Source organism: Oculina patagonica, unplaced genomic scaffold (assembly GCF_052425735.1).
Source record: "Oculina patagonica isolate OP01 unplaced genomic scaffold, crgOcupat unplaced341, whole genome shotgun sequence".
NCBI classification, from domain to species: domain Eukaryota; kingdom Metazoa; phylum Cnidaria; class Anthozoa; order Scleractinia; family Oculinidae; genus Oculina; species Oculina patagonica.
Window position 1 is genome coordinate 1 of NW_027558192.1, and position 12,693 is coordinate 12,693.

At 38.3% G+C, this 12,693-nt stretch overlaps 1 protein-coding gene across 1 annotated transcript; it reads left to right on the plus strand.

Annotated features, from left to right (window-relative positions):
- Window positions 1-338: 338 nt before the first annotated feature.
- LOC144640549 (serine/threonine-protein kinase 11-interacting protein-like) lies at window positions 339-12,625 on the plus strand (the record flags this gene model as incomplete). Its single annotated transcript, XM_078499658.1, has 14 exons — window positions 339-425; window positions 549-690; window positions 829-932; window positions 1,900-1,989; window positions 2,312-2,353; window positions 3,015-3,179; window positions 4,733-4,841; window positions 5,436-5,510; window positions 9,032-9,124; window positions 9,497-9,595; window positions 10,027-10,151; window positions 10,915-11,064; window positions 11,271-11,351; window positions 12,273-12,625. Coding segments are annotated over 14 exons (1,715 nt in total), but the record flags the coding sequence as incomplete, so codon positions are not given.
- Between the last annotated feature and the right edge of the window lie 68 nt (window positions 12,626-12,693).

The following is a 12,693-nucleotide window of genomic DNA, read 5'->3' on the forward strand; positions in this document are numbered from 1 at the left end:
ATGACCACATAAAGTGCATTATATTACAAGTTTCTTTCTTATCAGTGATTTATTCTTAAATATGTGATAGACTCAAAAAGTTTTGAAATTCTTTCTTTGAACTGTTTACACACAGAACTTTCTGCCTACATTTACCTAACACGACTCGTGTCAATTGGAAAGAGGCATTGAGTAGTTTAAGTGAGAGACATTCTTTACCTAACAGTACTGTGTTAAGGTGGGGTTGGTTACACACACATGGTAGCCAGGCAGATGTTCTGCCCCTAGCATATGCATGGACGCAATAGGTTTGCGCTAAAATCCAAAGAAGTCGGATTTTATTATTTTTCTGTTTACAGAAACTTTTGCCAGCTGTAAAAGTGTTGAATCTGAGTCATAACTACATCCACATTGCTGAAGGTGATGAGTCACTATCTAACTGGAGGGTGAGTTTGCAATTTATGTGTACTATTAATTCCTTTAATTATTACATGGATTAAATTTTGTGTTCATCTAGCAAATTCTTTCGTTTTAATTGAAATTATGTATTTTTTTGTGGTGTTTTACAGTATTTGTCAGACGTGCGGCACTTAAACTTGGGATACAATCAGTTAGAATGTATCCCTGTGCCGCCAGCACAAGACGGGGCAATAACCTTCCAGAATATGACAACACTTATCCTCAAGAATAACAACTTACAGAATTTAAAAGGTTGGTTTGATAAAGCTTGGCATACATATTTAAGAATCTTATTAATTTTATGCATGGAACAGTTTGTAAAATAATCTAGCTGAAGATTGTACATTTAAATCTGTTCTAATCAACTTGTTTTAATTGTTGCATGTGCAGGTATTCAGGCATTTTCCAAATTACGATTCCTTGATGTGTCCTTCAACTGCATAGCATCTTTATCAGAATTAACCCCACTGGCTTTTCTACATGACCTCATATCGGTAGGTGACACTTATTTTAAAGTGGCCATTTTGGGACAATTCAATCACTGAAAGGTATTTTGGTTATATGTGATCCGGGGATAAAGTGGCTATCGAGTAATCGACTGGATACGAATCAAATAATTCTTTCTTTGATTTTATTTGATCTGTAAGAGACAATACATAATACTTAAGAAATCTAACAGCGAGCGATTCATGAGATTACATGCGGGAAATACGAAATTACAATACTGAAAGTCAAACTGGTTGCAAAACAAATTACTTACTTCTGTGGCGTTATCCAGTCAGAAATTACTACAGAACAGGTCAGCGAAACAGGACAGAAACGGGTCAGCACAAAAACTACAGGTTAGCTAGCGAGGAACAGTACTTTTTTCTTCTTTTCAACTGGAAAACAGTATCATTTGATCTCAAGGTCAACTTACTAATACGATTGCGACATTGACTGTCAATCAAGGCTAAAATTAAATATCAATCAGCTAATTTGTAAGATCAAAATTCAACCAACGAAACAATATGGACTGTGGCAAAGTGGCCTAGTGGGTTGTGCATTTTGACACCAGATTAAGAGATTTGAGTTCTTGAGCCCTGGCCAAAACCACTGTTTTGTGTTCTTGGGTATGCAGTACCTCCCTCCATTAAAGTGTATTAAATGATTATTGATAGCAGTCTTTTAACCAGGATTTGAAATGTGAGCATCTAGAGAATGGTTAGATGCTCATCTGTCTAAATGTGTGACTGACAGATAGATGAGTGACATTGAAAGATGCCAAGGAAGAACTTGGGGGGGGGGGGGGGAGAGGTTACCTTTGAAAAACATCACTTCCAGGGAGTAGCAACTTTCTCAGTCACATTTTATGTTACAGAATACAACTGTATATTTTGTCCCAAATTTTTTAAATTTTTCTGTCTCAATCTGAACAATAAATGTTTTTGTAACAATATTAATTGTCTTTTGGTCATCTAGTTAAGTCTTCAAGGGAATCCTGTAGTGTTCTGTCCTTACTATCGACGTGCCACAGTTGCTTGTTTGTATCCCATACCACGAGTTGAACCGGTGAGTTAAATAAAAGTTAATTCTTATGAAAGTACTCAATTATTGTGTATAATGAACATCTTTAGTTAGTCTATAGCTGAAAAAGTTCTTAAAGGAATGCCGTGTTGGCGTTCAAATGTCCAAATGAGTAATTTAGAGATAATAATTCATAGAGTTTCACCTAGTGCAACAATGGACACAGTGTATATTATGTAAACACATAATTTAGCAGTATTAGGTTTGTATTTTCCATGGCAAAGGAAAGGGCTTGAGATGTAAATTTAAGTTAATTGACTTTATTATAACTTTACATACGGTTACCATGATATTGTCTCATTTACAGATCCAAATTGATGGAAAACCTTTGGACGCAGAAGAGCAAATTGTAAGCTACATGTATATGCTGTCTAATAGAAAAAGTCTCATTCAAGTTACAGTGTATTAATAATAATATTTGACAAAAAGTGCCAAATTTAATGTTTGGCAGCTGTAACAGTTTTTTTTCAATGTAACACGTAAGGCAACATTCCCTGTCTTTGAGGTACCTTATTGTTACTTATTTTCGCGGGAACTTAATTTCGCGAAAATGGAACAGGCATATTTCGCGGGACTTCATTTTCGCGATTTGGCCAAAAATACGTAATTAACATAAAAAATACAATAGAAAACGTTTGAAATAAATTTTCGCGGGTCTTTAATTTCGCGATTTTTTGAAAATCGAGAAAATCGCGAAAATTAAGTCCCGCGAAAATAAGTAACAATAAGGTACCTTACACTGGATATGTCTGCTCCTGTGAGATCAAGACTTGATCTCAGTGTCGGCTCGAAATGTTCGCTAATTCAATTATTGAGCCAAAACTAAAAGACTAGTGTCGGCTCGAGATGTTCGCTAATTCGATTATTGAGCCAAAACTAAAAGACTAAAAATAGAAATACTTAGTATTTCTATTTTTAGCATCAAGTTGTATCACTTGTATACTAATATTAGATTTTATCAGTCATACCTTAATTTTTCTTAAATTATATTTTAAATCATTTTTTCACAGCTTCTTGGCAGGAATGTGTATCCAGTATCCATGCTATCCTATATTCCTGAATCACCATTACCTCACCCCCGTGTCAGGGCAGTTAAGAAAGTAGCAGATGATTTACCAGAGTCATCAGAATCTCAAGAAGAATCTGATCCAGCACCTAAACACAGGAAACCCAAGGTAACAAGATTCATTGAAACATTTCAGTTTTGACATATGCTTGTAACATCCGGTGATCTTTCAGTGAAATTGGAATTCACTTCGAACCATTGCTTCAGACCATGTGGAGACAGCTGATGACATATTACCGTAAAGTTCCGTGTATAAGCCGCACCCGTAGATAAGCTGCACCCCCGACTTGGATGGTCAAATTTCGGAAAAAAAAATATACAGACAATAAAGTTTGAAGTTCAAGTGAAGTTCTATTGGTAAACAAACAAGGGCAAACAAGCACGGTTTCAAAACACTGACACTGCAGTTCTGAGTTGTTGCATTGTTTAATATAAATTAAGTCTTACGAAAGCGAAATTTCACTTGTCATACCTCCTTTTTAGTTTGAGTTCACAATATCTTAAACTTGGATGCTCTCTTGACATCATTTGTTCGAGATTATCACTTGTAAACACTCCTGAAACACCTGTAATTCGTATGAACCGTACGCGAATGATGAATGCTTAGTAGCCAAGCTTTGAAATGTAGAGAGGAGTCTGGGCATTAAAAACAACATGGCCGCACTTTCTTCGGAAGAAACCATGTTTTCAAAGATTTTGGAAACTGCTACCCGCAACAGGATAAAAACTTCATGCAGAAAAGGAGTTTGATAATCCAAAAGATTCACTTGCTGTGAAGGTCAATAAAAAAGCGAAGCGGTTGGCCAATGTTCTTGTGAGTACTTTCGTTTATCTTGGTGCTTTCTCGCACGCGGCGGAAAGACATGCTTCGAAGTGACCGGCAGGCTTCACTGCAAACAGCTTTGCAGAAGAACTAAAAGGCAGTGAACAACAACAAAGTTTTCAGGTTGTTATTTGTTTGTTCAGTGACGTCTTGAGAAGTTTTTTATGAATATTAATTAGGCCGTTGAGAACTCCGAATAGAGATGTTTCCGTAGATAAGCAGCACCCCCGATTTTTGACTTGAATTTAGAGAAAAAAGGTGCGGCTTATACACGGAACTTTACGGTATACCATGTTAGATTGCTTGCGGTTAGCCTTTATAATAGGGTTAGGATTTCTATCCAAAAAAAATCATGATCCTGGCAGCTGGTTGTCGGTGGCATAGTGGGGATGATTTCCGCTTGGTAAACCGACGACCCGACTTGGTGTCAACATTTTTTAACTTAAAAAACTTTTTTTTAAATTTTTTTAACTTAAAAATGGTAAAGTGTGATGTTTACTTCATGTATGAAAAAATAAGAAGTCTTACATGGTGAGAAGCGATGCTTGGTAATGCTATCCTTTCAAATGGGATATTTTAGAGTTCATATTACAGTGGAACCTCAATATAACAAAGGTCCAAGGGACTGGTAAAATATGTTCGCTATAACAAGGCATCACTATATCAAGTTTTTTTTTCCATATATTTTACTTAATTACTGGAGTAAAGTATATTCATTTGTTGATTATAGGGAGTACTTTGTTTGATATACATGTAGAGGTTCATTTAATCGAGCTTCCACTATATAACTCATGATCAATGCATTTATTAAAACATGGAGCTCTCTTTTCAATTTATAGCGGAAAGGGAAGAAAGGTCGACGAGTGGTGGCCCGAGAAATTGATTTTAATGATGACAATGAAGTAACGTCACCCTCTGAGGACCTGCTGACATCTACTTCATATACAAGTGAGTTGTGGTTTTTAATCTGTTTGGTGTAAAGGATGACCAAAACAACTGAGTGTGCAGTATTTTTTTAACCCTTTTCAGGGTTTTCTAAACAAGCCAGCACCTGGCGGAGTTCGACCGGCTTCTTGATTTTATGCCACCAGTTACTTTGTCCATAACAATCAGCTTGAAAGAAACAAAACCGGCTTGTCACAGCTGCCTACTCTTCCAGTTGCTGACCCTACTTCGAAACAATTTGAAATCCCTGCCTTTCTTAGGGTTAAAAAAAGCTTAAGCCATGCCCAGATTGGTCTCTCGTAGTAAAGAAATTTGAGAAAAACTCTTTTAAGCGCCAAAAAATCAAAATTAAACAGACGTTTCGGGCTGAGCCCTTCTTCAGTGTTATGTTCGAAATGCCAAACCTCTGGTCTCTCTTAGGTGTCTAACTTAAATTTTCTGACAAACACCCCTGTCTCTTTCCTATTGTCCCCCCCGCCCCCTTAGAATCTACCACCAAATTATTAGAACTAACATTTTATTCAAAAGTAATGTAAAGCAGCCAGTATGGAAATTTGATATGTAACACTATGACATTTTATGTTTGCTTTTCTTCAGCACCTGCAGAACAGATACTGGAACATGCTGATGATATTGAACAACTGAAAAAATTGAGGCAGCTGGGTGGAGAAGGTAATAATTTTTTTTGTAGAACAAAATTATCATGTTCTTAACTACCTTATTACATGAAATTTTCGCGACACATTAATTTCGCGATTTTGAGGTGCGCATATTTCGCGACACTTAAATTTCGCAATTTTTGAATCACTTTAATTTCATGTTTTTGAGTAAGACACTGTTTACATTTCCTTGGCAATATTATTTTACATGCCCTCAACCAAACAAAACATTTTCAAAAAAGGCAGTCGAAAATAACAAGAACGCAAGGGCATGACTAAATCTCGGCAATACCAACAACAGAGCACTTCTCACGAGGACTACAAGTAGGTCATGCTTGTATGTGCATGAGTTATGGTTCTGGAGTCAATTGACGACAACATCCATTTACATTGAAAATTTCTTTAGTGGTGCTAAGCTTATTCTTTCTTGATTATTGACATAATGCGAGTCACTTAATTTTCGTGTCATGTTATGTTCGCGACACTAATTGTTCGCGTCACTGTAATTTCGCGATTTTTTTGGAATCGCGAAATTCGCGAAATTAATGTGTCGCGAAAATTTCATGTAATAAGGTACTATGCATGTAAATATTGTAGTCAAAATTAATTTCAGTTCAAAATGATTTTATTTAGTTTGATCTGTATTTTTTTTTGTTCCCCCGAGTTTTATTACCACAATCCTTAAACAAAGAAAAAAAAAAGATCAAACTAATACTCTTTATAAATTCTGACGCTGACTTATTTGAGCGTAAACAACGCTCATAATGTGCTCAAGACGTTTCGACCGAGAATCTTCGGTCTTCTTCGGTTGTTATCATGGCATAAAACGGCTTTTTAACGGTTTCACATTGTACGCGCGCGCGAGTGACTAATACAAATACACGCGAACGCTGCGCGAGACTATGAACATTATGTAAGTGACTTATATACATCAGGGATGTCTATGTGTTCATTTCCCGCATTCTGGTCCCTCTGCGAATGCCACGCTTCTAGGAAAAGCCTCTTGTGGTAATCGCCTGACTTGTCCACCACCGCTGCATGATTAAAATCCATATCATGGCCAAACGTGTTCGCGTGTTGCGCGATCTTAGAGTTTTTGTCGCAAACACGGACTGCTCTTTGATGTTCTTTAATTCGAGTAGCTAACGCTCTGTCCGTTTGTCCATAATAGGTAAAATTGCAGTCAAAGCAGTTAACTCTGTAAACTACACATCTAGACTGGAATGCTGTGAGTTTGTCCTTCGGTCTGGGGAAGCGTGTGCGTAACGTGTTAAGTGGTTTAAAGCCAACTTTGACTCCGTTGTTGCGTAGAACTTTTGAGATTCTTTCAGTTACGCCTTTCACGTAGGGTAGAACAACAAACGATTTTGCGGCATCATTTGGAGTGTCGCTGCTGTCTGAGACACGACGATTAGCTTTGCGATGAGAATCACAACTCTTGATAAACCGCAATGGATAGTTATTGTTCATCAAAACTTTAACCACATGCTCCTTTTCTTTGCGTTTCCCTGCGCTTGTTGATGGGATATTTTTCGCTCTCTCAAGGAGTGTATTCACCACTGATCTCTTGTGTTGAGTTGGGTGATGCGAGTTGAAATCTAGATATTTGTCAGTGTGTGTTGGCTTTCGGTAGACGTTAACCTGTATGCGCCCGTTCACTCTAGTTGTTGCGGTGTCTAAAAATGAAAGGCCATCGTCACCTTCGACCTCACTAGTGAACTGTATGTGCGGGTTAATAGAGTTGAGGTGGTCATGAAACTCTTGCACATACTCCTTTTTTAGTGATTACAGAGGATGATGTCATGGTATCTTTCGATGTTGTTTCTCTGTTTACCTCGATCCCAGTAGAGTTAGCCCTACAAGTTACTCGCGATAGATTGGAGCGTGAAACAACTCTAACGGAACGCACGAACATTTCCGTGAGCAATATCATGAGGTTGCTAGACTTCGTTTTGAGGAACAGTTTTTTCACCCACGAGCAAGAACATTATCACCAAACATTTGGCTGCGCTATGGGTTCCCCGGTTAGTGCAACCATAGCCAATCTAGTGATGGAGTTTGTAGAAGACCGAGCGATTTCATCAGCCCCGCATCCTCCACGATGGTGGTACAGGTATGTCGATGATAGCCACGTATGCCTAAAAAAGGAGTATGTGCAAGAGTTTCATGACCACCTCAACTCTATTAACCCGCACATACAATTCACTAGTGAGGTCGAAGGTGACGATGGCCTTTCATTTTTAGACACCGCAACAACTAGAGTGAACGGGCGCATACAGGTTAACGTCTACCGAAAGCCAACACACACTGACAAATATCTAGATTTCAACTCGCATCACCCAACTCAACACAAGAGATCAGTGGTGAATACACTCCTTGAGAGAGCGAAAAATATCCCATCAACAAGCGCAGGGAAACGCAAAGAAAAGGAGCATGTGGTTAAAGTTTTGATGAACAATAACTATCCATTGCGGTTTATCAAGAGTTGTGATTCTCATCGCAAAGCTAATCGTCGTGTCTCAGACAGCAGCGACACTCCAAATGATGCCGCAAAATCGTTTGTTGTTCTACCCTACGTGAAAGGCGTAACTGAAAGAATCTCAAAAGTTCTACGCAACAACGGAGTCAAAGTTGGCTTTAAACCACTTAACACGTTACGCACACACTTCCCCAGAGCGAAGGACAAACTCACAGCATTCCAGTCTAGATGTGTAGTTTACAGAGTTAACTGCTTTGACTGCAATTTTACCTATTATGGACAAACGGACAGAGCGTTAGCTACTCGAATTAAAGAACATCAAAGAGCAGTCCGTGTTTGCGACAAAAACTCTAAGATCGCGCAACACGCGAACACGTTTGGCCATGATATGGATTTTAATCATGCAGCGGTGGTGGACAAGTCAGGCGATTACCACAAGAGGCTTTTCCTAGAAGCGTGGCATTCGCAGAGGGACCAGAATGCGGGAAACGAACACATAGACATCCCTGATGTATATAAGTCACTTACATAATGTTCATAGTCTCGCGCAGCGTTCGCGTGTATTTGTATTAGTCACTCGCGCGCGCGTACAATGTGAAACCGTTAAAAAGCCGTTTTATGCCATGATAACAACCGAAGAAGACCGAAGATTCTCGGTCGAAACGTCTTGAGCACATTATGAGCGTTGTTTACGCTCAAATAAGTCAGCGTCAGAATTTATAAAGAGTATTAATGTCAACTCCTGACTGTAATTTTGGTATTTTTCGTTTAAGATCAAACTAGTTTAAATTCATTTTAAACTACAGAGTATGGGCTGATAACCTGTTGCAATGTTACTTATCATCTAGCAAATGATGGGTAGAATACACAAATAGACAGGAAAAAGCGAATAGGCCCGGCCTAACGGACAGGACTTTCTTTACACACTGAATGTTCAGTAATAGATAGCTACAGGCACGAAGCTAGAACACGATGGATTGTTGATCTTTTTAAGTTACCGGTAAATATATAATTTAAATAAATACTTTTGTCTTTATTGTTTTATTCAATACTAGGGTGGTTACCAGCCATTGACCATGTGGTTCATGTACAAGAGGAAGAACAAGTTATTAATGTGCCAGAACCAGAGGAATCCCTGTTGGATCAAGGTTTGTGCAGTTAAACATACTTTTTTCATGTCAGTAATAATTTTCAGATCTCAATTAAAATTTTATTGTCCAGATAAGCCATTTCCGATATAATAAAATTCTAACTTGGCTCTCAGACTTGGGGGAATAAAATAAAAGATATCATGTTGAGGTTCAGGGATGAACAAATCATTTCTTTTGTTTTATTCCCCCAAGCCTCAGAGCCAAGTCAGAATATTAAAATATCAGAATTGGCTTATTTTATCCTCACAGGTAGAAATACCTTTTTTCTCTGTTTGTTTGGACAGTATTCCATGACTTTGAGGGAAAGTGCTTAGTAATGATATATCAAAACCTACAGACAAAATAAGCTTTTTTATCATTACTTTTCAGTTCCAAGGGTCATTCGTACAGAGTCCATACAAAGTTTCTCAGAAGATAGAATGGAAATAAACAGTCGCACAAGTAGTATCAGTGTTATTTCTGATGAAGGTAAATGAAAAAAAGATACATTTATTGTGTTTTTCTATTTTGCTGTCTTTTTAACAATCCTTTTAGCCCTGCAGCAAAAAAGAAATGTTAATATTTTATCCCATATTCAAAAATAAAGAAAAAATTCAGTGTTGGTGGTAACCTTGCTTCTTTTTTTATCCTGTAACAATTTCATATAAGGGATAAAACCTCAGACTGTTTCTCTGTCTTTATAATCTTCAATAATGAAGATCATCATAAATCATAGTTGCAAACTGCTTTATCCTGTTTATAACACACCACTTCATTTAGGTTTTTTTTCCACTGTTTTGTGCTATGTTTCTTTTTGTTAGCCCGGCTCCCGTTAAAAGGTCAGTAGAGGCCCCAAAATAATATGCACTTAACATTTTGTTGTATAAAATGCTTTAATTTGTTGAATTTCTGATGATCAGATATCTCTGAAGCCCACCATTTTGTGGTGACACTGATTTCTAATCCTGATGATGACGGGAGTGCTGAGCTGTTGTTTGTGACAGTCAAAGATGACTTTATAACAGAGAAGAACTTCACTGGAAAGGTAAGAAATCAGAATTGGTTAAAACAGTAATCAACGGCACAAGAAGGAGAACTTCAATTTGCAAATGGAGGCGCGTTGGCCTAATGGTTAGAGCGCCAGACTCCGGATCGAGCAGTCCGAGTTCGAGCCCTGGCCGGGGTCACTTGTGTTGTGTTCTTGGGCAAGACACTTTACTCTCATAGTGCCTCTCTCCACCCAGGTGTATAAATGGGTACCGGCAACATAATGCTGGGGGGGAACCCTGCAATGGACTAGCATCCCATTCAGAGGGGAGTAGAAATATTCCTAGCCGCTTAATGCTACGGAAACCGAGATAAGCTCCGGCAGTGTGGGCCGCTTGGCTCGTGGCTTCTCCTTTATTTCATAAGGTGTGATCACCTTTACAAAATAGAGATGCTTGTATGGGTTCTGTAATTTTATGTTGATTTTTGAAGATGTTTGTATGAGTTCTGTTGATTTTTAAGAGCTTGTAGTTAGGTCACTTCTCATGTGCTGGCAATTAGAACTAATAGTTTTGAGGTGTCTGTGCATGTCGTGGAAAGGAGGTGGCCGTTGTGTGAGCATTTCCTGAAATTTAAAGCAAACAAAGCTTGTGTGAAACCACATGACAACCCGTAGCTCACTTTGCTGAAGAAGACTGTGAGATATGGTCGAAAGCTTTGTTTGCTTTAAATTTCACAACTTGTGACGAGAATTATTATTATTCCTTGAAGTAGCTTGTCTGACTGAACAAGTTTTTCTTTTTTGCATTGTTGTCTTTCAGGTCATTTCCCAGCTAGAAGCAAGTTGTCTAAAGGATGTGTACCAAGACTGGACGGCAGATAACCACCCAGTTACACATCTGAGGTTTGATTACATCAGTCGAGAACGACAAAGTCGGGATTATGTCATGGAGGACCATGAGGCAGCTGTGGTAAGGCTTATTATGTTTTCTTTGTATCAAATACAAACTTAGTCAACAAATAATAAAGTGTTAATCAAGTCAAGGTAGCGAGGAGAGCACAAAAAAAGTGCAGAGAAAAACACAAGCCAATTGTATGATTATTATTTATGCAACATTTTTATGGTTCTCTCCTGACTAAAAAGTTTTAATTTCCAATTTTTGTTTTGTTCCTGTAGCAACTTGTAGAGAGTCTTAAGCCATTTGTGACAGAAAATGAGCAAACCAAATTGAAAAGAGCTGTTATTGAACGTCTTCAGGTAGGAAGAGTGTTTTTAATGAAAATAAATTGTTCAACAATGACACAAGCATGGGACAAAGAAAAAATCTGAGTCCCTGACGGTAATCAAACCCATGGCCTCCCAGTAACTGACCAACTGAGTTAGGAGAGACTTGTTGTGAGCTGGGCCATTTAGGTTGATATGTGACACGCGTCCTGCAAACTGCTAGGATCAGCAATGTCGAAATCATCAAGTATGTAGTAAATAATAAAGATGGTAAATTTAAAGTTGGTGAGAAGTAATGAAGATGAATTGTTCAACAATGACACGAGCATGGGACAAAAAAAAAAAATCTGAGTCCCTGACGGGAATCAAGCCCAACGGGTATCTGGAAGGCCATGGCTTCAATTCCCGTCGGGATTCATATTTTTTCTTTGCTCCATGCTCGTGTCATTGTTGAACAGTTCATCTTCATTATTTCTCACCAGGCTAAATTTACCATCTTTATTATTTACTAAGAATGTTGTTGTTCTTCAAGAGGTGGGAAAGGTTGCCTAATGATAAGCTACACGTGGTGCAGTGGACAGTTAACCATTAAACCAATAACTCTTATAAGTATATACCACACAAGTGAATAGTGCTTTCCGCGCACGCTGATTGGTTAACTCGGAGGTGATTAGCAAAGTTCTATTCACCTCCGAGCAGCCAAAGAGAAACAAACTGCCTTCGCACTGCTCTTTGTTTACCCAAAGTGATGTTTTGGTCCGCTAGTTCTTCAACTTTTGTGGTATATGCTAAAACAATTATTCACCTGATTGTCGGTGAATGTGGTGGATATTCACGGCTCGTTAAATATCCACCACTATTCACCTCCACTTCGGTGAATAATTGTTAACTATAACTCCAGACTATTGAGCAGGTTTTAATACCAGTATTCTTTTTTGTCTTTACAAATTCCAGTGCCTGACGTGTGCTGCAGAGTTTACAAATCCAGTCAATTCAGACGAGCTTCTCTGTCCTGACTGCGGCAGCCCCATGACAGTGCTAGTATCTTCACCGGATAAACCGGACAAACCAGATTTCACTCTTGACCCTGCGGATCACTTTCTAGGAAAACATGATGGGGCTGCGAAACTGAATACTAGCTCTATAAAGACTCTTAATGGTGACATGTCTATTACAGCTCTTGTTAATTTATCAACATCATCGTCATCATCATCATATTTAGAAGCTGTTGATCACACGCAAGAATCAGGGAAGACAGACAATGTGAATCTCTCTAACAAGAACGTTTTGCCTGCAAAGGACAAAGAGTATGTACTTTTTGCTTGAAAATCACAGTCTTGCCTTTACTGCAGGGTCGTAACCAGGTATATGGGAT